The sequence below is a fragment of the Chelonia mydas genome, chromosome 1 (genome assembly GCF_015237465.2).
Source record: "Chelonia mydas isolate rCheMyd1 chromosome 1, rCheMyd1.pri.v2, whole genome shotgun sequence".
Classification (NCBI taxonomy): domain Eukaryota; kingdom Metazoa; phylum Chordata; order Testudines; family Cheloniidae; genus Chelonia; species Chelonia mydas.
Genome location: NC_057849.1, coordinates 155730114 through 155756614, shown reverse-complemented (window position 1 = coordinate 155756614; position 26501 = coordinate 155730114). Strand labels below are relative to the sequence as shown.

The window sequence follows — 26501 nt, the reverse complement described above, 5'->3', positions numbered from 1 at the left end:
GCCTCTGCTCCCCCAGCCCTCCCCCTCCAGCTGCCAAGTGACCAGCTCCCTCCTCATGTCCCCGCTGCCGTGACCCCGTCCCCAAGCCCCTCTTCTCCTGCGGTGCTGTGTGTGAGGCACGACACCGCACCCAGCGGCAGGGTGGTTGCCTTTCCTGGCCCGTTGCCCGCCCCCCAGGTTTCCTTAGTGTAGACAGGGCCGCAGGTGCCGCCTGCGTGGCCTTCAGAGACGGCTCGGATTTGTACGTTGTATGTGGGATTTGTAAATTATGAGCTCTGACGCTGTAGGCGACAGGAAAAAAAGGCGGAGGTGCAACTTGCGTTAAATGTAGTCACTCCTCTTTGATCCTGCCAGGGGTGGCCCCCCGCTCCTCTAGAAAAGGTGGACGCAGTGTTCTGATGGTGATGGGGCGATGGAAAGACTCAGGTTTTCCAAAAGGAACAGCAGTGTCCTGGGCTGGTTGGTTTAGGCCTAGGTCAGCCGTGTTGCCCACTCTTGAAAGCCAGTGCTATGCTAAGTAACATTAATGCTTAACTTTACTGACGAGTAGACTTGTTGAAGTCAGTGTGGGACTACTCAAGATCTTAAAAGTTATTCATGTGGTTAAGCTCATGCAGCACTGGTGCTTTATAGGATGACTCATGTGCTTAGTTAAACGTGTAAATCTTTATAAATATCTTGGGGCAGTCACTGTCTCTTACTATGTGACGGTATAATTCCAGTACAATAAGGCCCTTGTCCTGACTGGGGCCTGTAGCTGGTGCTATCACAATACATACACATAATAAATGTGAGACGTTGTTGATGTCATACCGTTTTCATGGTAGCCTACTGAGCAATTGCTGTTTGTGACTTTTATTTTCCTATTATGTCTTTGTTCTGCCTGTTTTCAATAGAATTTTTTTCTAGGCCAAATAGAGTATTGCATGGAACAAAAGAAAAAAAGAGATCAGGTAGGTGAGGTAATATCTTTTATTAGACCAATTTCTGTTGGTGGAAGGTACAAGCTTTCAGATTTAATAATTTTGTTAAGATAATGTTGAAATAGAAAGAAAACGGTACAGAGTTCAAGCATAGAAGTTTCTGGTTATCAGGGAATAAGGTACAGATTAACTACACAGAACTCTTCTTCAGATCTGGGGAAGGAAATCACAGTGTCTGAGCTAAATACAGTTTGTGATAGATTGTTAAGCATAAGGGTTAATGCATGTTGTAGTCCATTACTTGAAGTGGGCAATTGAGGGTTAGATTGTTATGCATACGGGGTGTGAAGTGGGAAATTAAGGGTAGCACACTTCAAAGAGAAACAGCAGAACTAAAATTCATTTGCAAATTTAATACCATTAATTTGGGCTTGAACAGGGACTGGGAGTGGCTGGCTCATTACCGAAGCAGCTTTGCCTCTCCTAGAATTGACACCTCCTCATCTATTGTTGGCAGTGGACTACATCCACTGTGATCAAATTGGCCCTGTCAGCACTGGTTACCCACTTGTGAGGTAACTCCCTTCTCTTCACGTGTCAGTATATTTATGCCTGCATCTGTAACTTTCACTCCATGCATCTGAAGAAGTGAGGTTTTTACCCACGAAAGCTTATGCTCAAATAAATCTGTTAGTCTTTAAGGTGCCACCAGACTCCTTGTTGTTTTTCTTGATCTAGTCGTCTTATTCAAACCCAGTTTACGTAAATGAGTCTGGCAGGGAATTCTCTGAAAGAAAGGTGATTAAACTACTGCTTTAAAGCAGGCTGTCAATGACAAGCAGTTTTTCAGAAGGACAGATCGGGCTTTCATCTCTCTCTATACAGCATACACCGAACTCCCTGCCTCCCTGCGGGGCCTGGGGCAGAGCAGGGGCGGAGCGTGGACGGTGCTGTGGGTGGAAGAGGCAGGACAAGGAGCTCGCCTCACCCAGAGGAAGTTTCACCCACTGCCCATGGAGATGAGCGACACCAGACAGGAGCACATTACTTTGCAGCTGAATAGCAGAGGGCAAGGGCTGATGTTCTAAGCATCTGAGTGCTCGCACCCAGGTTGAACCAGCCAATTTTCTGAGCAGGTTGTTCTGAGGGCTGACTTTGGCTGTTAATAAGATTATTTTACTGTTTTATCTAATCCAGTGTGTTTAAATTGAAGTGTCTGATAACTATTTGAGATAATAAAATGGCATATTCCCTTTAAGGAATAGTGGACTTAAAATATTTTGTACTGTTCAAGAGAGGGTTAGCAATAGATGACATACATTTTGGGGGGGAAGTCTGGGAGTGGGGGTGTGTTGGAGTCACCCTGTAGTATAACCAAGGCTGGTGAGAGCCAGAGTGTAACCCAAGTGTGGTTGTCAGGCTACAGTTACACACAGACACTCAGGGTGTGGCTTGCATGCTGGAAGGCTGTTTGTGAGCAGCTCCGGTGTGGCTACTTCAGCAAGGCACTGTAAAGCATCCAAGGTTGCTGGGCAGGTGTGACACTCTTGCTCATTACTCTGGATTGTACCATGGTATGTCACAGCTTGATTTACAAGATAAATTATAGCTGGTCTCTCTTTGGAGACCTTTTAGGATCGAGGCAAAAAAAAAAAAGATTTTAGATTATTTAAGCCTTACTCCCATCCCCTACTCCCAGAAAAAGAAAAAAGAACCTCCGCAAACAAAGTGGGACTTTTCTGCCCCATCTTACTTTTTCATGTGTACTTTGTTTCATTTTAACTCAACTGATATTGGTTCCCCAGGGCATTTTCTGCAGCACTGTAGCCGGTCATTAATATTGCTGTTACATTGGATGGCAGTATTGAATGTGTTGCTTATGTTGTAGTCCTAAATCCTTAAAAAAATAAAATAAAATTGTAAATGTCAACACTCTTTAGCCCCAATCCTGAAAATACTTATGCACACATTTCAAGTTAAACAGGTGTGTATGTGTTTACAGGACTGGGCCTTTACTTGTAGCTAGATCAAAGCCACATGTTTCGTTAATTTTGCTGTACACTGTGATGGTTGCCTGAGCAGTAAGCAAAGGTGCAGGATAATCAAATAGCCAGAATTTAGATTGTTACAAACTTCAGCTGAATACAGCTAGTCAGTGTTCAGTTGAAATTAGTTTTTAGATCAGTGTTCATTTTGGTGAAGCCTTTGCATTTATGGTTGATGTCCATTTCTGATTTGGTTAACTGAGAACAGAATGTTAAATACGAAGGTAATTTAATGTGTTATAAAATGAAAATAATAGCCGTCCATTTGCCAACCAGACATTTTCAGGAATGATGGGATTCCTCTAACCCAAGAGCAATAAATGCAGTGTGCCTTGTAAAAACTTTTCTGCCAGCAGCACGTTATGCATCTCCCTGTTTCTGGAAAAAGAAAAGGAGTACTTGTGGCACCTTAGAGACTAACAAATTTATTTATAGTCTCTAAGGTGCCACAAGTCCTCCTTTTCTTTTTGCGAATACAGACTAACACGGCTGCTACTCTGAAACCTGTTTCTGGAGATTGTCACCTGTTTAACCCATTTTTCTCACTTCGCTAACCACACAAATAAATAATGCCTACAGGAAAACTTAGTTCATGTTGAGATCTGTATGTACTGCATGGGAAAATGTGGGGAGGATAGTGAATGAAAATGAGATACATTTTCCCTCAGGAGCAAGTTTCTCATTTTGTCTTTTGATTACTCAAGTTAAATAGTTCTAACTTGCATGTTTACAAAGACTTTTGTTTTGCCTGAGTAAAACCTGCAGGATTAGGGCAAAAATTGATTAATGATGACTTCTTCATACATACCAGAAAAACAGCTAAATACAAGATCGAACAGATAGTTTAGCATATCAAGCTATGACACTCTTAGTAACTTTCTCAGCCCTGAAGAAGAGCTCTACGTAGCTCAAAAGCTTGTCTCTCTGACCAGCAGAATTTGGTCTAATAAAAGATTTTACCTTACCCACCTTCTCTCTCTAAAGTCAGAAACAGGCATTCCTTTGAAAGGTCAGAATAGGGTCTTAAATATGTAGGGGTGTAGAATGAATGAGGGAGGAAGAACAAACACATCTCTCAATTGTTCTCTTCTGAGACCATCCACAAAACAGTATGTATAACAGCTCTGAAGCATGCTGCCCTTCCCAGAAAGTGACAAAATGAGGATTTGCGCATTCCCTTATCATTCTAGCATCTCAGACTTATTTGCATTGAGTACGTTTCATCTTTAATTTGCTGCTAGACTAAACATGATAAAATGTTATCTCTTTCATAGTGCAGAACAAGAGCCCTTCCTGGAATGACTGTTTGAAAATGATAAACACTAAAATTTAGTTTAAAACAGTCTTTAATATGGTATGTCCCCTCACAATGCATTCAACATACAGTTCTATGCTACCAGCTAAGTATTTTCTCTCTTCACTTATTTTATTCTTCAGAACAAAAATTTTTATGCCAGCACTGTAGTAAAAGTTTTGTTTAACCAAAGGCTACTCAGAGATCACATTAGGTGTAATTGGAAGTTAAATCTGCTTTCAATTTAGGCGATTCTAAGCAAAAATTTGGAAAACCTTCAGCTTGTGAATACTGCACTTTTTCTTCTGTGTATTTGTTTAGATAAACCATCTTTATCAAATGGTGACAGTTTATTTTAAAATATTTTAAAGTCAAAATAGCTAGATCAAATAAATAGGTCAGTATTAAAAACTGTTTGAAATAAGAGGGAGGAAGATGATACAAATCAGATACTTTCCTTGAATGGAGTGAATCCAGGGCCTGGTACTTTGTATGAGTTGTGATGTATTGGTGCATGGGTATTACAGCAATAAAAATATGTATTAAAAACTAACTTTTGAAAAGCGTTTGAATATTCCTGTCACAGTTTCAGTATCTCTAATGAGTCAGTGGGTTGTCTCTTATCCAGCTGCACTAGAAAAATAAGGGGGTTTTGCCTGCATCAGGAAATATTGCATGCATATTTTGATAGTATGTAATTTCTACAGCAAAATCAAATAATATTTGGGCATTGGGAATTGTCATCTATTAAGCTATTGGGATAGATCTAATGGTATAATATGTCTCCTTAAATACTGCACAAAAAATCAGATGGCATACTGAAGTAGTTTATTTAACCAGTAACTCTGTATTTCAAAAGTCACACACAGGTATGAAAACTGCAAATTGCCTTGTCTTCACTGGGATTTTACCTCGAGTTAGTTAATGTTAGTTAGCTAACAAGTTAAGAACACCTCCACCCCCCTTTTTTTCTTAGGGTATGTCTTCACTACCCACCAGATTGGCGGGCAGAGATTGATCCAGCAGGGATCGATTTATCGCGTCTAGTCTAGACACGATAAATCAATCCCTGAGCGCTCTCCGATCGACTCCTGTACTCCAGCTCTGCGAGAGGCACAGGCAGAGTCAATGCGGGAGTGGCAGCAGTCGATTCACCGCGGTGAAGACACCATGGTAAGTCGATCTAAGTACGTTGACTTCAGCTACGTTATTTACGTCGCTGAAGTTGCGTAACTTAGATTGATCCCCGCCCCCAGTGTAGACCAGGGCTTAGTGAGGACAAGGCCAATACGTGCAAAACCCTCTAATGTAGACAATAGTTATATCGGTATAAAAGTGCTTATACCAGTATAGCATATACTCAGACAAAGACATTTAAGTTGCCTTTGTTTTGTGTTTCATTAATGTTCTTCTATAACTTGTAAATTTCTGCAAGTTGTGTGTTATTACTTTATCAGGAAACACTTGTCAAATGGGTTTAGTGTCTGTGTTCTGGTTTTATCGTAAAAATAATGTGAAATGAAAAAGAGACAACTTCTGAATCCATTTACAACTGTGTTAACCTTCTCCTTACTACTCCTGAGGGAATTCTGCACCAAAAAATTCTGTGCACAATATTTTAAAATTCTGAAAAATCCTGTATTTTGTCAAAATCACACAATATAGTCACACCAGTTTCAATTATTTTGGTACAGAGGAGGGAGATCACCCTACAGCCCCCTCCCCATACCTTCTGGGACACAGACTCAGTGACGAGGCTGCACCCACCTGACACAGTGCGAGGGCCAGGCCTGCCCCACACTTGCCCCAGAACCACCTGGAGCCCTGCCCTTCCATGCTGGGTGCACCGTGATAGCAAGTGAGAGGGACAGAGTCTTGCACGGACACCCAGCCCTGCCTACCCCCCACAACAGAGGGAGTGATTTATACTTCCCCCAACTGCTCATGACACCCAAACCGATGCACTTACTCGGGACTGCTGCCCAGGAGGGGTGCATGACCCCTCTTGCGGCTTCCCTTCACCTCCCCATCAGAAACAATTATTCTGCAGGGGGAAAAAATCTGTGGGGGGTCATTAATTCTGTGCTTGCGCAGTGGTGCAGAATTTCCCCAGGAGTACTTCACCCCACTTGCCTCAGGAAAGATTTTTGCTGGATTTGCAAGTGTGTAACTGATGTGCAAAATTTGCCCCAAAATATTTATGGACTTTAGTCGGGTATTTAGGGTATGTCTACACTATGGAATAAGGTCGAATTTATAGAAGTCGGTTTTTTAGAAATCAGTTTTATATATTCGAGTGTGTGTGTCCCCACAGAAGTGCATTAAGTGCATTAACTCGGCGGAGTGCTTCCACAGTACCGAGGCTAGAGTCGACTTCCAGAGCGTTGCACTGTGGGTAGCTATCCCACAGTTCCCGCAGTCTCCGCTGCCCACTGGAATTCTGTTTTGAGATCCCAATGCCTGATGGGGCTAAAACATTGTCACGGGTGGTTCTGGGTACATATCGTCAGTCCCCCCTTCCCTCCCTCCCTCCCTCCGTGAAAGCAAGGGCAGACAATCGTTTCGCGCCTTTTTTCCTGAGTTACCTGTGTGGACGCCATACCACCGCAAGCATGGAGCCCGCTCAGGTAGCCGTCACCGTATGTCTCCTGGGTGCTGACAGACGTGGTACGGCATTGCTACACAGTAGCAGCAACCCATTGCCTTGTGGCAGCAGACGGTACAATACGACTGGTAGCCGTCATCGTCATGTCCAAGGTGCTCCTGGCCGCGTCGGCTGGGAGCGCCTGGGCAGACATGGGCGCAGGGACTAAATTTTTAGTGACTTGACCAGGTCATTCTCTTAAGTCCGGCAGTCAGTCCTATTGAACCGTCTTATGGTGAGCAGGCAGGCGATACGGATTGCTAGCAGTCCTATTGTACCGTCTTCTGCTGAGCAGCCATGAGATGTGGATGGCATGCAGTCCTTCTGCACCGTCTGCTGCCAGCCAAAAATGTAAAAGATAGATTTCAAAACAAGAAATAGACCAGATTTGTTTTGTACTCATTTGCCTCCTCCCCCATCTAGGGGGCTCATTTCTCTAGGTCACACTGCAGTCACTCACAGAGAAGGTGCAGCGAGGTAAATCTAGCCATGTATCAATCAGAGGCCAGGCTAACCTCCTTGTTCCAATAAGAACAATAACTTAGGTGCACCATTTCTTATTGGAACCCTCCGTGAAGTCCTGCCTGAAATACTCCTTGATGTAAAGCCACCCCCTTTGTTGATTTTAGCTCCCTGAAGCCAACCCTGTAAGCCGTGTCGTCAGTCGCCCCTCCCTCCGTCAGAGCAACGGCAGACAATCATTCCGCGCCTTTTTTCTGTGCGGACGCCATACCAAGGCAAGCATGGAGGCCGCTCAGCTCACTTTGGCAATTAGGAGCACATTAAATACCACACGCATTATCCAGCAGTATATGCAGCACCAGAACCTGGCAAAGCGATACCGGGCGAGGAGGCGACATCAGCGCGGTCACGTGAGTGATCAGAACATGGACACAGATTTCTCTGAAAGCATGGGCCCTGCCAATGCATGCATCATGGTGCTAATGGGGCAGGTTCATGCTGTGGAACGCCGATTCTGGGCTCGGGAAACAAGCACAGACTGGTGGGACCGCATAGTGTTGCAGGTCTGGGACGATTCCCAGTGGCTGCGAAACTTTCGCATGCGTAAGGGCACTTTCATGGAACTTTGTGACTTGCTTTCCCCTGCCCTGAAGCGCATGAATACCAAGATGAGAGCAGCCCTCACAGTTGAGAAGCGAGTGGCGATAGCCCTGTGGAAGCTTGCAACGCCAAACAGCTACCGGTCAGTCGGGAATCAATTTGGAGTGGGCAAATCTACTGTGGGGGCTGCTGTGATGCAAGTAGCCCACGCAATCAAAGATCTGCTGATATCAAGGGTAGTGACCCTGGGAAATGTGCAGGTCATCGTGGATGGCTTTGCTGCAATGGGATTCCCTAACTGTGGTGGGGCCATAGACGGAACCCATATCCCTATCTTGGCACCGGAGCACCAAGCCGGCGAGTACATAAACCGCAAGGGGTACTTTTCAATAGTGCTGCAAGCTCTGGTGGATCACAAGGGACGTTTCACCAACATCAACGTGGGATGGCCGGGAAAGGTACATGACGCTCGCATCTTCAGGAACTCTGGTCTGTTTCAAAAGCTGCAGGAAGGGACTTTATTCCCAGACCAGAAAATAACTGTTGGGGATGTTGAAATGCCTATATGTATCCTTGGGGACCCAGCCTACCCCTTAATGCCATGGCTCATGAAGCCGTACACAGGCAGCCTGGACAGTAGTCAGGAGCTGTTCAACTACAGGCTGAGCAAGTGCAGAATGGTGGTAGAATGTGCATTTGGACGTTTAAAGGCGCGCTGGCGCAGTTTACTGACTCGCTTAGACCTCAGCGAAACCAGTATTCCCACTGTTATTACTGCTTGCTGTGTGCTCCACAATATCTTTGAGAGTAAGGGGGAGACGTTTATGGCGGGGTGGGAGGTTGAGGCAAATCGCCTGGCTGCTGGTTACGCGCAGCCAGACACCAGGGCGGTTAGAAGAGCACAGGAGGGCGCGGTACGCATCAGAGAGGCTTTGAAAACCAGTTTCATGACTGGCCAGGCTACGGTGTGAAAGTTCTGTTTGTTTCTCCTTGATGAAACCCCCCGCCCCTTGGTTCACTCTACTTCCCTGTAAGCTAACCACCCTCTCCTCCTCCCTTCGATCACCGCTTGCAGAGGCAATAAAGTCATTGTTGCTTCACATTCATGCATTCTTTATTCATTCATCACACAAATAGGGGGATGACTACCAAGGTAGCCCAGGAGGGGTGGTGGAGGAGGGAAGGAAAATGCCACACAGCACTTTAAAAGTTTACAACTTTAAAATTTATTGAATGCCAGCCTTCTTTTTTTTGGGCAATCCTCTGTGGCGGAGTGGCTGGTTGGCCGGTGGCCCCCCGACCGCGTTCTTGGGCGTTTGGGTGTGGAGGCTATGGAACTTGGGGAGGAGGGCGGTTGGTTACACAGGGGCTGTAGTGGCAGTCTGTGCTCCAGCTGCCTTTGCTGCAGCTCAACCATACACTGGAGCATACTGGTTTGGTCCTCCAGCAGCCTCAGGATTGAATCCTGCCTCCTCTCATCACGCTGCCGCCACATTCGAGCTTCAGCCCTGTCTTCAGCCCGCCACTTACTCTCTTCAGCCCGCCACCTCTCCTCCCGGTCATTTTGTGCTTTCCTGCACTCTGACATTATTTGCCTCCACGCATTCGTCTGTGCTCTGTCAGTGTGGGAGGACAGCATGAGCTCGGAGAACATTTCATCTCGAGTGCGTTTCTTTTTTCTTTCTAATCTTCACTAGCCTCTGGGAAGGAGATGATCCTGTGATCATTGAAACACATGCAGCTGGTGGAGAAAAAAAAAGGGACAGCGGTATTTAAAAAGACACATTTTATAAAACACTGGCTACACTCTTTCAGGGTAAACCTTGCTGTTAACATTACATACATAGCACATGTGCTTTCGTTACAAGGTCGCATTTTGCCTCCCCCCACCGCGTGGCTACCCCCTGAACCCTCCCCCCTCCCTGTGGCTAACAGCGGGGAACATTTCTGTTCAGCCGCAGGCAAACAGCCCAGCAGGAATGGGCTCCTCTGAGTGTCCCCTGAAGAAAAGCACCCTATTTCAACCAGGTGACCATGGATTATATCTCACTCTCCTGAGGATAACACAGAGAGATAAAGAACGGATGTTGTTTGAACGCCAGCAAACATACACTGCAATGCTTTGTTGTACAATGATTCCCGAGTACGTGTTACTGGCCTGGAGTGGTAAAGTGTCCTACCATGAAGGACGCAATAAGTCTGCCCTCCCCAGAAACCTTTTGCAAAGGCTTTGGGAGTATATCCAGGAGAGCCGCGAATGCCACGGCAAAGTAATCCTTTCACATGCTTGCTTTTAAACCATGTATAGTATTTTAAAAAGTACACTCACCGGAGGTCCCTTCTCCGCCTGCTGGGTCCAGGAGGCAGCCTTGGATGGGTTCGGGGGGTACTGGCTCCAGGTCCAGGGTGAGAAACAGTTCCTGACTGTCGGGAAAACCGTTTCTCCGCTTGCTTGCTGTGAGCTATCTACAACCTCCTCATCATCATCATCTTGTTCGTCCCCAAAACCTGCTTCTGTATTGCCTCCATCTCCATTGAAGGAGTCAAACAACACGGCTGGGGTAGTGGTGGCTGAACCCCCTAAAATGGCATGCAGCTCATCATAGAAGCGGCATGTTTGGGGCTCTGACCCGAAGCGGCCGTTCGCCTCTCTGGTTTTCTGGTAGGCTTGCCTCAGCTCCTTCAGTTTCACGCGGCACTGCTTCGGGTCCCTGTTATGGCCTCTGTCCTTCATGCCCTTGGAGATTTTGACAAAGGTTTTGGCATTTCGAAAACTGGAACGGAGTTCTGATAGCACGGATTCCTCTCCCCATACAGCGATCAGATCCCGTACCTCCCGTTCGGTCCATGCTGGAGCTCTTTTGCGATTCTGAGACTCCATCATGGTCACCTCTGCTGATGAGCTCTGCATGGTCACCTGCAGCTTGCCACGCTGGCCAAACAGGAAATGAGATTCAAAAGTTCGTGGTTCTTTTCCTGTATACCTGGCCAGTGCATCTGAGTTGAGAGTGCTGTCCAGAGCGGTCAAAATGGAGCACTCTGGGATAGCTCCCGGAGGCCAATACCGTCGAATTGTGTCCACAGTACCCCAAATTCGACCCGGCAAGGCCGATTTAAGTGCTAATCCACTTGTCAGGGGTGGAGTAAGGAAATCGATTTTAAGAGCCCTTTAAGTCGAAATAAAGGGCTTCATCGTGTGGACGGGTGCAGGTTTACATCGATTTAATGTTGCTAAATTCGACCTAAAGTCCTAGTGTAGACCAGGGCTTAGAGACTGTGATGTCATTTTTCCTGGGTTGTGAGCATTTATGGACTATTTTTCTGTTCAACTATTTTTTTGCGTATCTGCCTTTCCTATTCAACCACTGCAACTAGAAATAAGAATGTTTTTCTTTTCAGTTAATTCAGTAAAATGTTAATTGTATGAAATGATCATCTCAGTGGCAGGTTTGAAAATGCACATCTAATTGAGACACTCTGCTGCTCATCCTTTTTACTGTGAATTTTGCAAAGGCAGGTAAGAATTTTGTGCTGTAACATTAGTAGCCTGGCAGGAAAAAAAATCAAGGAACTGTACTCCTTAGTAAAATGCTATGGTTATGATAGGCTTCTGCTGCTATATACAAAACAGTTAAGTTTTGTTCTCAAGCCTTATGTCCCTTTAGACACTGAAATTAAAAATTCAGAGAGACAAATGGATGATATATTCTCCAACACATGAAATTTTTCACAGCCCTGAGCAATATAGCTAAGTCAGCCTAAGTTTTAGATGTAAACCAGGCCTTCAATGTAAGCTTCTTGGGGCACGAACGGTCTTTCACTATGTGTTGATAGAGTGCCTAGTAGTACGATGGTCTGTGATCTGTATTGGGGCTTTTAATGCTATAGTGTAGGACAAATAATAATAAAGAAGCGTTCTGTGTGGGACAGGAGGTTGTCTATAGGACTGGCATGTGTTTCTAGAATAATGTTCTGACAGTCTTCCTCAGTTCCTTCTCTAAGGAACCTTGCAACAAAAGTGCCTTTACCAGATAACTGTTTATTAAATGACTGTCTGATCCTTCATTCCCTCTGCACCCAAAATGCAAATGCCATTTCCTTTAATGGAAAATTTAGAAACATTAAATATAACAAAACTAAATATTAAAACCCAGAACATACTATTAGAAATAAATTAAAATAATAAGTGAACCTAAGCTCCACTGTCTACAGCAGAAGAGAAGACAAAAGTTGATTGGATGTTAAGTGCAGCACATGAGAGAAGTTTGTACTGTGCTGGGAGGCCGAAGGCTGTTTCAGTCCTGCGTGTTCCCTTGGTGTGGTTTTTAAGAGTCGTTTAGCCAAAATCATGTTTCCTTATTTTTGTACCAGAAGATGACCGATGATGAGACAGAAAACACATTCTGCTGCAGTTCCATAACTGGACACCAGCTCATCTCGTTAAGGCTGGTACAAGATAAATGTCAATTCAGCCCCACTCCCTATGCAGGTCCCATCCATTGTTACGATGGCAAAAGCCCTTCACTCTCATAGTATTCCCCACATACTTCACATTTTGCAGGTTGCTGAGTGTTTGCTCCTGGCAAATAACACAGGTACCTTCAATAAAAGCTCAGTCTTGTGAACATTCAGGAGGAAACTAAAGCCCAAAGCCTCCAGCTTTCTGCAGGGCAGCAGAGGGCACCCAGCACAGCAGAACTATTGCACTTCCAGTGCGATAGGGACGGGAGAATAGGCTGCAGGGAGTCCGCGCAGGAGGTGGATGTGTACTGTGGGTTTGATCCTGCAAGGTGCTGAGCACTCTGGTTCTCAGCCAGCAGAGTACTTAAGCACATTCTTCACTTTGAGGACATAAGTAATTCCCCTGGACTTCCATGAGTCTGAAGGTTAAGCACGTGCTTAAGTGAGTTGCTGAATTGGGGCCAGTGTGCTGAGCACCTTGCAGAGTCAAGCCCTGCAGCTTGTGTAGTGCAGCTCTGGGAGGGCTACCGGCACAGTCATGCCCGGGATCTTTCTGGTGGTGGGTGGGGCTAGAGGACCCGCTGCTAGGCAGGGGCACAATGAGGGAGCAGTCCAGACCCTTCCTTGGCCAAATTGGAAAGGCATTGCAATCCCATGTGCCACATTGCAACACCTCTTTTGTAGTCATGGTGTCCCTAGGCACCCTCAACCCTTGGGAGAAGCAAAGCAGGGAGCACCAGGAATCCCCAGTCACAGGCACATGAGAGAATTGGATCTGGGCATTTGGTGCTTCCTGGAGAAGCAGAGAGACAGAATGCAGTTTGGGTTCCCAGAACTGCTGGGCCCCCTGATGAGGATGGTGCTCTTCAGCCTGACTGTCTATCTGGGGAAGAGCTCAGAGCTGGATGCGGGGCAGCAGTAGGGGACTGCGTGTGTGGATGCAGAGACAGCATGCATGAGAGCACTCAGGACCGAGGATAGCGGAGTGTTAGGGGAGAGCTCAAGGGCAGTGGTGGATTTCTTGGATTCTTCAGAAAACAATCCAAAATGTCAAATGTGGTTTGACTATCTTACGGATGCTTCATATGATGAATTTCAGTTTGAAATGGAAATGTGAGTTCCGTAGTTCAAACTAGTAGTGTTCGTAGAAAGGTACAAAGAAAACATCCAAGACAATGTTCTCAACGTTTGTTTTAAAATGTGCTGTATGCTACACTTTGTGTAAGTCAGAGCCTGAAGTAAAATTTTACAGCAGCATTATAAAGGTTTCCAAATCAGGGGTTTATCATGAAAACTGCAACTTCTTCTTACCTATGGGAGTGCAAATGGGTTAGTGGCAGAAAAATAAAACCTCTCAGAGCTGGAGGAAACAGCCTTTGGAAGACCTGATAACCATCTGGGTCTTTCCCCATGTTCAGTTTCCTTGAAACTGGTGATTTTTAATTTTTTTGGACATTAGCTGGCACAAGCTTATCTGTTGTTTTTTGGGGTTGCAGAGTGATGGAGTTGCAAAGTACAAATGCCACATTTGTTGTGAGAAGTGTCTCTCCTGGTGCTCCAGGTTGCCCTTTTGCCCCTGCAAGGCTCACCAGCTCCAGTGGCCTAACAAGTATTCTCACTTTCGGTGAGATTTTCTCCTTTGGATATTGTCTCAATGCTATTTTGAACCCCCTCCCCTGCCTTTTTGCAATGAATTCCGTTTAATTTCTTGATGTCCTCCAATGCCCTCTTGTAAGATCTTGTCCTTGTAATGGTATAAGGTAGCTATTTTGCTCCAAGAATAAAAATAGTAATTTGATTTACCCGTGGCATTTCCTCATACGTGTGACGTCCCACCAGGGAGAGTCTTCACTTGTTTCATCGTGAATGAACACAAATTTAAATTTCTAGATAATATTCAAACAGCTGGAAATTGAAATTCATATAGATTCTCAAAGTAACATCAGAATCTAGAAAAGTCTGCAGCTGTTTCTCGTTCTTTCTAGCATTGCTATTTGGCTTCTCTATGTGAAGACGACAATGCTACGAATGAAGTCAGTGACTCACAACTTGTTAACTGAAGGCAAAATTACAAAATTCTGCAGGCTTCTGAATGGCAGTGGGAAGCTCAGTCCACAGCAGATGCACTGAATTTCCCTTCTTTAAGGAAACCAGGAATTGGAGATGTTATGGCATCTATAGGCTCTCTGTCTGTGTGTGTGCGTCTGGTGTGTGTGAGTGAGAGAAACATATGGCTTTACTCATGGTTTTCAGGATGGGAAATTCAGTTACCTTTGCATACACACACAGCGCCATTTACTGGGTTGTTCTCTTACACAGTGATAGGAAATCTTTTCTGAAAAATTAACTCTTGAATACCTACCTATGTGTCAACTTCAGACAAAATTTCCAGAACATTAACAGGTACAGAGAATGTGGCTATTTAGACAGATGGAAAAGCAATATATACGTTTCTACACAAAATGTACACCTTCCATATTGAGAAGTCTCAAAAAAGTTTAATAGTAGACAGTGTAATAGCACTTGATACAGTACATTTTCCTGAGAGATCTCAGACTACAGGTGAGGAGGACTTAACCTTTTCCTCATCCCACTTCTTTACAATGGCAGTGCTGTAGTATAATTATTTGAAAACCGTACCGTGTTTTTGTATTCTGTGGTACGTACAAATGTAACGAGACATAACTTGAGTAAGCTTCTTGCCTTTAGAGCAATTCTGTGTAACTTGCAGGCAAAGTTCGATGGTTACACTAATCCTTTTTTGGTTTTGAATGATAGCGCTAGTAAAGATTCTGCAGCTTGAGGCTCCTTTGTTTCAGTGTCCATGTGCCGTAGGCACCATTCAACTAAATATTTTATCAATAGACAATTGTATGTACATGGAATGCTATACAATGTTGCTATTTTGGATCCAAATAAGTCAATATTTTGCTATTATCAATGTGCAAAATTCCCAAATCATTGCTGAAAAGACAGGGAATAACTTCACATTAGTCAAAAAAGGCTGGTGATGTACTGGCAAAGATATTGTTCAATAAATGCATGTCTCTGTGCTGGATTACACACCCCTTGTATTTTTACTTTGAAACAAAAGGGCATAACTTTGGTATTCATTTGAACTAAAGACAATATTTCTTGAGCAAAGGAGATATAGAAACTGCTCAGATAAGTAAGTTCCTCATATTGGGCCAAAGTATTAAAGAAAAATCCTTGACAAACTCTGTGGAAAAAAGTTAAAAGCAGGCCAATCCTGAGAGATAACCCCGACCACAGTAGCATTACAAAGCACATGTTTTCACAGGGAGAATAGTTGTGAAGCTGCAGCACACACTAGCTCTCCAAGATCAGCTCATTTTCAAGATCCTCCACCCCCAACTTCTCCAAAAAGACATCAGTCGTGCTGCAGTTCCATACGTTGCATCTCACCCTAGGTACAGGGCTTTTTGGGGGGAAGTTTAGTGAAAAAAAATCAAGAGAAATGCTCTGATAAATGTGATGTTTGCAGTATACTGACCCAAGTAAAACAGTTTTAAAGTTGAGATGCTCTGAAAAATGTAGCTGAAATTTATTTTTTGAAAAACTTTCTAATACTTTTTAAGCTCATAATCTCTTCAAGGAACTTCAGTGTTTTTGCCTTTTGTTCTCCTGCAGTGAAATGCCTTTCAGTATTTTGGGGTTAGGGGAAGGCTATTGGAGGATCAAAAGAGACATTTCTTTTGATATGATTACAGTAGATCAAATAAATGGTTGGCATGCACACATTCATTATATGATTACCCAGATAAAAAGCCTTTCCTTCTCCTCCACTGTGCCCACCCTGATCCCACCCACATGGAACTCTTCCCCACCCCCAACTTTCCTTCGATGGCCTTGCTAACATCTGGAGGAAAGAAGCTCTGCTTCATTGGTCCTCATAAAATCTGTCTCATGGCTCTCTCTGTTGCAAACCATATAAACATCAACCCTATTTCAACATTTGGCACTTAAAGGAAAAAAAGCAGGGAAATTCACAAACAACAAACTTCAGTAGGAATGAGTTGATTTTGAAAGCATATAGCAATAGAGCCTATCCTGTCCCACTGCAAACGTATTCTAGTGCTTCTGCTTTAAAAATCCTCAAATAGGACAGTCTGGAAATGAACAGTTAAGGGATGAAGCCACTTTCCTCATTATTTATATTGCAGAAACACCAATCTACAAGGCTCTGGAGAAATTAAAGAAACTAAATACACACTCATGCTACATGCTCATTTTACTTTACTGCCACCTGATGAACTTACACCTCCTAGCCCAACCTTCAGTTTGCATAAATACATATTACTAGGAAAATGAAAGAAGGAAACAAACCCCCAAACATTTCCTTATCAAGGGGTCTATTTTCAGTGTGATATGGCTCTAACATGTAGTACACTTTTTTAAAAGCAATACATATGTTTGTTAGTAAATGTAGGTAAAATGTACCAGTTAACTTTACATCACCATAGATCAACATATTTTGTAACTCCATAATGTTTTCTCTCAGCCACAAGGTTTTTTTGCCGGTGCGCGCGCGCTCTCTCTCTCTCTCTATATAAAAACCCCACTTTCAATCAGCACAACACACTTGCAGAAAATTCTGAGTTCCAACATAAGCAAATGTACCCTGGGGCATAGAATCATAGAACCATAAGGTTAGAAGGGACAGCAAGGGTCATCTAGTCCAGGGGTTCTCAAAACAATTTTTTTGGTGGCCTCAGAATGCGACCACCAACTCTTGCTGGTGGCCACTCTGTCAATTTTTCCTAAAATACTTAATTAACTTTAGGAAAAACAAATATGTACAATGATTTGGACATGTGTATGTAATTTATTTATGTAGAGTTGGGTTTTTTTTGCAGACTCAATAATAAAAATAATGTACAGTTCTCTCTATTCTTTACTGGGTCTGAGCAGAATAGAAATACAAATAAGGTGCTTTGCATGTTCTTTTCCTTTTTGTTGCCCCTTTTGCTTTTTTGGTTGCTTTTTATATTTTAGACTTAAGTCTAGTCAGCCTGCTGCTATGAAAAGTGATGCTTGTGTATTAATATCTCTTTTCACAGCCTCCCAGCTAGCTACTAAGTTTGCTGTGAAAGTGATATTAACAAACATACAAATATCACTTTCACTGCAGACTTATTCTGCCCTGGCAAGCCTGGGTACAAATTAAGCCCTGGATGGGGAGGTGGATAGGGAGGCAGCAGGGGCCAGTGGCTGACAACCGCTGCGTGGCTGAAGCCTGGGGCCAGAGGAGGCAGCGAAGGCCAGGGGTGATGGGGGATGAGCCTAGGGCTGGAGCCTGCCACAGTGTGACTGAAGCCCTGAGCTGGAGAAGGCAGTGGGACACAAGGGTGATGAGGGAGGGCTGCTGAGCCTGGAGCTTGTCACCAAAGCCCCGCGCCTATGGGATGGGGCCTGGAGACAGAGCCTGAAGCAGTGCATCGGGGGAAGGAGCCCCTCACTGCACAGCTGGAGCCCCGCAGCTGGAGCCTGCTGTCCACCACTCCAGGGCTGAAACCTGCCCCCACGAAAGTGGGGAACTCACTGGCTGCCTGCTCCTCCAGCATTTGTGTCTGCAGAGGACAGGGCCCAACCCCTACTAGGGGCGTGGGGAGGGTACTAGGGGCGGCGGGGGGGGGGGGAAGAGACTGCTGCTTTGCCCCTTCACCCAATCATTGCCCAGAAGGCTGTGGCCACATTTGAGAAATGCTGATCTAGTCTAGCCCCCTGCCAAGATGCAGGATTTGTTAGTTTTGAAATCTTTAGTTCTAATTAAACAGAATGTTATTTCTTCATCTCACTAACATTATTATTTCAGACCACAACAAGGGTGCATAATTTAGGTTGCATGGGAAGGTGTAATTTGCATGGGGCAATAGTAACTGAAGAAAGAATATATGGTTCTGAATTTTATTTTTGTTGTGAGCCCCTTGGGGCAGGGACCCTCTGTGCTGAATGTTTGTACAGAACTTGGCACGATGGGGTCCCGCTCCTATTTCAGGCCTCTGGACAATGCTACAATACAAATAATTAATAATGAGCAAAGTGGTGCACATCCCTTAGCTATTTGTTTCCAGGCATTCATACTTCTGAGGGATCTGTTTTTGTCTCTAAGTAGAATGATTTTTCTGTGGATATTATAATTCATTCTCTAGGGGTGAGGTAGATATTGCTGATACACACTTTCAAGTTTAACTCATTCCTCATCATGTTTTTGTTTACAAACTGAACATTTTCATTAATGTGTTAGGCACAGACAGGCTTTTCATTAACATCAGTCTGTATCCATTGTGAAGTGCGGCAATTGCCGTATCAAGGAAAATCCCTCTTAGCAAGTTTGAGTGCCTCTGTTTGTAATGCAGGAAAGGAACTTTTTCTTCATCCATTGGTGGTTTGGAAATTTTGCCTTTCAGGTGTCCAGTGGCAGAGAGCAACTTTTACTGTTCACTGCTCTTTGAGAAAAGCAGTGCTTTGTCCTTTGTGTGAGAGGATATCATCTTCATTTTGATATGCAACAATCCAGACTGTGCACTGGCACAAACAGAAGATATGGAGGATACAGCTTATCAGGCATTGGAAATGGCAGTCTCAGCATAGATGGATGTATCTGTCCTTCATTTCCTGTATAGCCAGGCAGGCCTATATCCATTGGCTCAGACTGCCTCCTTGTGGCAGTACACATGAATGTTAGATATTGCACTTTATGACTTCATGACAGCCAGTGGATGGCTATGGGATTTGGAAGTTCTACAAGCAAAATCCACACACTAGTTCTGCCATGCAGAAGAATAAGGAGATGAAAAGATACATGGAACCAAGTCAGACCAGCCGTTGATACGTAAATATCTACCAAGAACACACAGTGAAATACGAAGGTTATATAAAAAATTACTTTCTCAAATGTTTATTACATGATGAAAGAAGACTAATTGGTAATTCACATCCTGAACTTGATCAAAGGGGACTGATTGCTCTTCAGGCCTCCTAGCTAAAAGCAATATTGAAAGAGCAATTTTAACAAAATTATATAAAATCTTATCACATTATGGTTTCAGCTCACAACCGGTTTGATTCAAACTTAACTTTACTAGAAGACCGTAAAAGTTGTTTTAACATTAGACTGGCTATTTGCTTCAGGTAGCACTGACATGTTTTACTCATAAAAGATTTTTCCATCACTACAATGGAGATACTTTGTGAAATTGGGTACATTTTCTTTCACCCCATAGACTTTCCCCCACTTCCAGCCCCAAACCCTCACCCTTACTTTACCAGATGTTCTGTTAGATACAAGACCGTCTAAGGATGAAAAAAACAAATCAATCCTTTTTTTGGGGGCTCAATTATATCTTTACATTTCAGTTTCTGGAAGGTGACAACCAGTGAACCCCAGCTCACTGTATACATTCCCTCCAGCTTGGAAAACAATTAAATTGTATGGCTGAAGGGTTAGTCATATTTACTATTTGTGATTTCCTCTCTTTGTGTAAGGTCTATTGTGATGCTGTTGTCAAAACCCAGAACCATCACTGCACAAAACACACCACCACACAGGGGTGCTGAATTTAGAACGAGACTTCTAGATGGTGCTGTGTTTAGAAATAGTGTGCAAATGTCAAGACCACAGCGTTGCAGGGTGCTATGCCAATTTTAGTTTACATTTCATTGTATAAACATTTTTCCAGCTCTGTTTGGTATCCAGCAAACAATTCACGTATAGTTTTCCACTTTTTTTTAAACTGTCTCATAGTCCAGTCCATTTCAAGTCTTTTCAAGTACAAATCAGTAGCTGTACATCTGCTGTTGCTGCTCTGTTTGAACTTGCTGCTGTCCTGACTGCTGTTGTGTTTGCTGCGATTGGGGCTGCAGGACATCGGTCTGAGGCACTGCCCTCCACGTCAACGGATGCTGCTCTGTGATCTGGTTCCCTAGAGGAGCAATGGAGTTCACCAGGGTTGTCAGGTTTATAAAATGCGCCACAGACTGGGGATTGGCTGCCTCTGGCTGTGGCTGTATCTGAATATCGTTTTGGCGATTGTGCAGCATGGCAGAACCACTGACAGTGTCAAATGTCACAGTAAGAATTGAATTGTCGAGCTGTAACTGGCGTTCAGGAGCAGTAAGGTGGCCCACAGCCACTGGCTGGAGGTTTGTAAATTGGGTTCCAGCTGCCGTGGTAATCGGGGTGACGGTAATATTTGTCAACCCAACAGAACTAGAAGGGGCCGTGACGTTTGGGTCTCCAAGGGTCACCACCACCTAAGGAGAAACAGAAATAAAACCTCAACCTTCCGTTGGGCTCTCTGAAATGAAATGTGTTAGCTGGATGCAGACCATTTTGGTGCCGCTGCTGCTGGCCCTGGATATCATGCTGAAGGGAAGCTGACTGCTGCTGTAAGTGGAAGAAAGCAACTAACAAGCTAGAGACAAATGCAATATTGATAATGATCCCCTGGATTCACTCCACACTTGCAAGCACAGCTTCAGCAAGAGGCAGTGGCACCAAATGGGCAGAAATGAAGATAAGGAGTTGAGTGGAAGTGAAGGAGATTAAATAGACCCCTCTTCCTCCCCCATCTTTCTATATCTCTTTGAATTGTGCTTTTTACCTGCAGCTTTAAATCCCTAGCTCATTCACGTTTGCCCTTAGGATTCCAAGAGCATCAAGCCCTGTTGCAATGTCTGTCCAGTAGCTTTTCATGGGAACTCACCTGCTGAATACTTTGTACAGCTGAATTGGTTTCATCTCCCACGTTCCCTGTGAATTCAGCTTCCTTCTCTGTGTATTCATTGAAGGCAGGGTCCTCAGGCACTTGCACTTCCTCCTCTTCGCCCGGCTTCTGCTTTCGCTTATGGCCACGTTTAGGAGCTTTCATATGCTTGCCTTCGGGTAACTCTCCCTGTTCCAGGGTTAACTCAGGCTACAAGAACAGAGTTTTCGGTACAACTGAATGTCGCTGCTCAAGTCATTTAGTTCAGAGTGTCACCAGAGGTTGGTTTGCTGTCCATCCCCAGGTGAAGATGACATGACAAACTGGCTAACACCAGATTTGAGGGAATGGTTTTGCTCCCTGTAATTAACTCTTTACAATACCGGTACCCCCACTAAACCACAGAGCAGAGAGGTTACTAGCATCTCTGTAGTACTATTCAAAAAATGACCTACACCAGCTGAGCTGAGTCACTGAAAAATGCATTTCCCACCAACCATGCTGACCACAGTTAAGATATTTGCAAAGGACATAACCCTTATTTACAGTAGGCATGGAATCTGGTTTTCCTTAGATTTTTTTCTCCCTCTCTCTGCAATGTCTTTCACACTCATTCTGGATTTGTTTTCCACTCTGCCCACTCCCTCTTCTGTTTCTCACTCTATTTTTTCTTGGCGTTTTTGCGGTTCCCGTTCCTGCTCCATTTTTCAGACAGTCTGATCATGTTTGTTGCCTCTTTGAATCCCTCCACTGCCTTCTGCTCACTTAACATAAAATTAAAACTCCCTGTCCTCACCTTTTGCCCAGCATTGCTCCCTGACCACCCCATCTCTTACGACTCATGCTCACTTGTTCCCTGTTGCTCTACATGAGCACTTAACGTCCCTCTTTCATTTCCTTCTCCTATTCCTCTCCGAAAACCTGGATCAGTTGAAATCAATGGGAGTTTTTCCATTGACTTCAGTAAGGCCAGGGCTTTGCCTTCTGTTTTCCTCTTCAGAATCCTGCTTCTGATCTGATCAATCTCTTCTCTTTACTGTCCCTCCTTAAAACACACTTCTTCCACAAGGCCTATAAAGCCTCAGCTCAAATCTGCCCTGTGATGCTGCTTCCACAGTTTGATTACCACAAGTCTGTTAGCCTTGAGAGCAGGGTCTCTGTTTCTGATCTATTCATCACAGAGCCAACACACTGACAGTACCGAAATGCTTAATAATATTTGTTAACTCTTCCCACACTCTGCTCCATTTTTCCACTGCATGTCCTCTCTGCTTCTTTTTTCACTCTCTATAAACAGAGCACAAACCCAATCCCCATTGGAGTCTCTAGGCACTACCGTAATAAGAAGCTACAGTGTTTGAGTAAAGTTTTCAAACCTGTTTTTCCACCTTCAGGAAAAGGAGTTTGTTCATCCTCCGTTAAGACTAAGCCTGTGACAAATGCAAAACACTTGCCCATAGTGCGTACAGGATCCTGAATCCAACCCCAGCATTCCTCAGCAGGTTCCAGTTTTATCCGGGGTGGCTCACCAGTGACGGTGGCTATGGTGTATGTCATTCAGTGCCATGGAAATAGCATGTGAATGGCAAGGACCCAAAGCCACAGAAGAATTTAGGATTCTGCTACGGTTAGTTTACCTGAACAATCCCAATGGAGGAGGCATCAATGGTGGTAGCTTCTGGGAGCTGCTCTAAATCGTCAATTCTAACTGAAAGAACCTACAGATAAACAGATCCTGGTCAGCTTGATAAATTATGGCCAGTACAGAACAGCAATGGAGAGATCCACTGACAATAACACAGGACAAGATCATGCAATCGAATGCATTTTAATTGACTTGGTTAATCAATATAATGTGTTTTACTTTCATTCATAATAATAATCTTATGGTATATAATTTTCCTTCCTCTCACTAACACCCCAGCAACCAATCCCATAACATTTAAATTCCATAAAATCTCATTGCTTTCTGTGGGAAAAAATAAGCATACTGTATGGGTCACTATATGCCATATAAACAAAGGGACCATGCTGCTGGAAATTTAGTTTAAACGTAAAAGCAGCTGCAGTGCATCTTTTTATTCTTGCTTCCTAGGCAGACAATACCCCATTAAACCTGAAGGACTGCAGGAGAAGACAAACCATCATTTACCTGCCCTGATGCCTCAGTGAGCAACAAAAATTACAGCACCCCTGAACTACAAGTCTCTGAGTGTGGCGTGCTCCACTGTATACAACAGGATCTATAAATCTCAGTTCACTGAAGATCAGAAACAACCAGCTCTCCACATTTCAGGTACTTTATTACTCGGATTGGTTTTAATGCAAAAGAGAGACTGCAAGAGTTTTGCCCCTTATTGTGTTTCCGAGCCTTCACTGGGAAACAAAGGAGATCAAGGAAGAGCAATAATCACGATAAGCGGTTTATAAAGTAAGATCTCCAAGGGAAAAGTTAGTAGAGCAGGCCATATCTGAGCTAGATTAAAGGAATTCTGAGGGAAGACATGATAGCTGTCAACAAACGTGTGAGAGGAACGCCATAAAAGGAACAGGGATCAATTATCCACTCTAGTTGATGAGTACAAAACAGAAAAATACGGAGTTAAGATGCAGCAGAAAAACTTAGCTGAATTAATAGGAAAAGGGAACTATTAAATGTTTATGAATCAGGAATTAGAAGGAACACAAACAGAGGGGCAAGATAGTTGTGGAATTGCCATTAATGCAGAAAATCAAGCCTAACACAGACACTTGGTTTACAAATAACCAAGATCAGTCCTGCCAGAATGTAAGAAGGAGGAAGTAGATGACCCACTTGAAGTCACAGCTAAGCCAAGTGAATTGATAATAAGCCACAATCCATCTGCCACAGATCTCACCTCTGGATGTTTGCGCCTCATGTGTCGACTCATTGAAGCTCTGGTAGAAACCTTTGTCCCACAGAGCTGACAACTCTGAGCTTCTACCTTATCGTGAGTTAGCTGGATGTGCTTCTGAAGCATGTAATCGGTGACGTACTTCTTATCACAGACTGAACACGTCCACTGTTTCCCCACTGGTGGCAAATGAAATGAAAAGGAGTTAGTAGATATCGCTAAAGGTGAATATTGTAATATTGCATTAAGAGGAACACCTTTTTTTTTTTAATTACGTAGTGCAGAACGCTGACTCAGGATTGCTTGAAGCAGAATGTCAAGCTGTTGTCTTTTGATACATTGCATTAGAACACTTACCTGTATGAATCAGTTTATGGGTCTCCATTGTGTTTCTCTCACTAAATGTCTTCCCACAGAGCTCACACATAAAGTCTTTGATCCCTGTATGGAGAGATTACATTTAAAACTGGAGTGATAAACAACGGTACCTAGTACAACTGTGAATCTTAGGTTATGAAAAATCAGTTTCACTAGCCACTTTTTCCATTGTTTGCAAAAGTACTGTAGGAAATGCAGGCACTAACTGGAGCTGGTGCAGTGGGTGAGACATTTGTCTCTGGGGATCAGAGTTCAAACCCTACTTCAAGTCAAAAACCGTACCCTAGACCCAATGGTCTATGTTAAAAAAACAAACCATGACACAGTGGGCAGGTCTCTGCTCATGAGAGGCCAAAGTCTTCACACCTTGTAAAACACTCCTTTAAGCTGTGTTGCTCATGCTCTTCGACTGCTCAGAGCAGGGTAATGTCATATATTTCCAAAACAACCATTTAACTGATTAAGTGCGATTTCTGTAGGATGACCGGTCCTCTGGATTGCTCTCACCTGTGTGCCTTTTGTAGTGCTTCAGCATGTTGACCTTCTGTGCGAATTTACGATGGCATTCCTTGCATTCATATTCCTTAATCCCTTTGTGGAGTTTCATGTGGTGACGCAGAGCATGTTTTGTCTTCATTCCTGTGAGCCATGAAGATGTAACTGAAGACATGGTGGGAAAATTCATCCGCATTACCCTTTGCCCCGCACCCAGAGTAAGGACTCAAGATGAGCATGTTTCAAGCAGATGATCCTAACTTCATCCCTAATAGAAGATGTCCACAAATGCCCATAGCTGAGCTAGAAATGCTCTTTAACTAGTGGGTTTGGGTTTTTTAAGTAAAATATATATGAAAATATTTAAACAATCACTAAGGAGGGTAAGAGAAAAGCACGGAGAGACAGGGAGTTTGACAACAGCATAATCTACGGCACAATACTAGTGTCTTGCAGGGATTCCAGTTCAAGGTTGTTCAAGTAACAAAGTAGAGAAAAATGTTTATTCTAACTGCTAACTCCTGAAAACTCAGCCTAGAACGCACAGTTAAACTGGGTTCTTTCTGACTCTTTTCTGGGACGTAAATGTGATGGAAATCAGGCAAGCAAGCATTCCTGAAATTTGCAGCAGAACAGATGAAGAGCTTTAGAAATCAGGTTTGCTTGCTGCAGGCCAGGGAACTGATGGATGTAAAATTAAGGCAGACCCCTAACATCCTGATCAGCATGGCTTCCTATTCAAAATACAAGACTCTCATTACTTTGAGGACTTCCCTGGTATTTAATGAAGCTATTGGTTTTAATATGGGAAATGTAACCTAAACAAAACGTCTAATTCAAAGGCGATGTCTGTACCTTTACCACATTCCGCACACAGGTATTCTCGGATGTTATCGTGGACTCTCATGTGCTCTTTTAACATGTCCTTTCTGGCAAATGACTTTCCACACTGCTCACACGCATGACTTTTTACACCTTCCCAAAAAAAAAAAAAGGTTACTGCAGTATATAAGCAGACTCTCTGGGGAAAATATGTGTGGTGCTAAAAGCTGACAAACCTCTGGCAATAGATTCACTGAGCAATATTCAAACTGTCTCCTGAACAGCTCCTCTCATGCAAACTGTATCCCAAAATGAATTATGAGAAATAGGCTAGGGAGAGAAGAGGTTTTCCTCTGAGTTTTGAAACAAGACTGAGGCAGAGAGAGAGAGAAGAAAGCCATAGAGAAGGATCTGATGATGAGCTGTAGAGACTTATGCTTCTCTATCAACAATGCTGAGATTGTGTAAAGGGACAGAAGAGTGAGTGGTGCTAAGTGAGCAGGTGAGGGGAGTGCATGGAGACAAGGGACAGAAGTCTGACTGGAGATTTTTAAAAACCAAGGAGCTATATTGAACGGCATTCTGAAATGCACAGTGAGGAGCCAGCAAAGTCATTTAAGGATGAAGGGATGTGGACGTGCTCCGCTCCACCTCAGAGAAGATGGGGAGCAGCCTTCTGTACATGCTGGAGTAAGGAGCTGGCACTCTGGGATGCCAAAGAGCTGGAAGGAACTGCAGTTCTCAAGGTGAGAAGAAATGAAGGCCTGGATGA

At 43.8% G+C, this 26501-nt stretch overlaps 1 protein-coding gene and 1 long non-coding RNA gene across 8 annotated transcripts in view; one reads left to right on the top strand and one right to left on the bottom strand.

The window, feature by feature from the left end:
• The first annotated feature begins 43 nt into the window (after positions 1 to 43).
• On the top strand, positions 44 to 26041 carry LOC122464079. The gene is made up of 2 exons (XR_006287939.1): positions 44 to 248; positions 23254 to 26041. It is a non-coding gene; the product is annotated as an uncharacterized LOC122464079 (long non-coding RNA).
• Positions 19324 to 26501, bottom strand: part of PRDM15 (PR/SET domain 15) — a 44566-nt gene continuing 37388 nt past the window's right edge. For 6 of the 7 annotated variants that reach the window (XM_037903595.2, XM_037903634.2, XM_037903640.2 and 3 more), the window contains 7 exons: positions 25763 to 25882; positions 24920 to 25051; positions 24392 to 24475; positions 24038 to 24213; positions 22796 to 22876; positions 21159 to 21368; positions 19324 to 20706 (listed from right to left, as the gene is read on the bottom strand). In XM_037903595.2, coding sequence (XP_037759523.2) covers positions 20230 to 20706; positions 21159 to 21368; positions 22796 to 22876; positions 24038 to 24213; positions 24392 to 24475; positions 24920 to 25051; positions 25763 to 25882 — 1280 coding nt within the window. In that variant the 3' untranslated portion in view covers positions 19324 to 20229. The remainder of the gene's footprint in view (positions 20707 to 21158; positions 21369 to 22795; positions 22877 to 24037; positions 24214 to 24391; positions 24476 to 24919; positions 25052 to 25762; positions 25883 to 26501) is intronic. The other variant, XM_037903602.2, reaches the window with a different exon arrangement.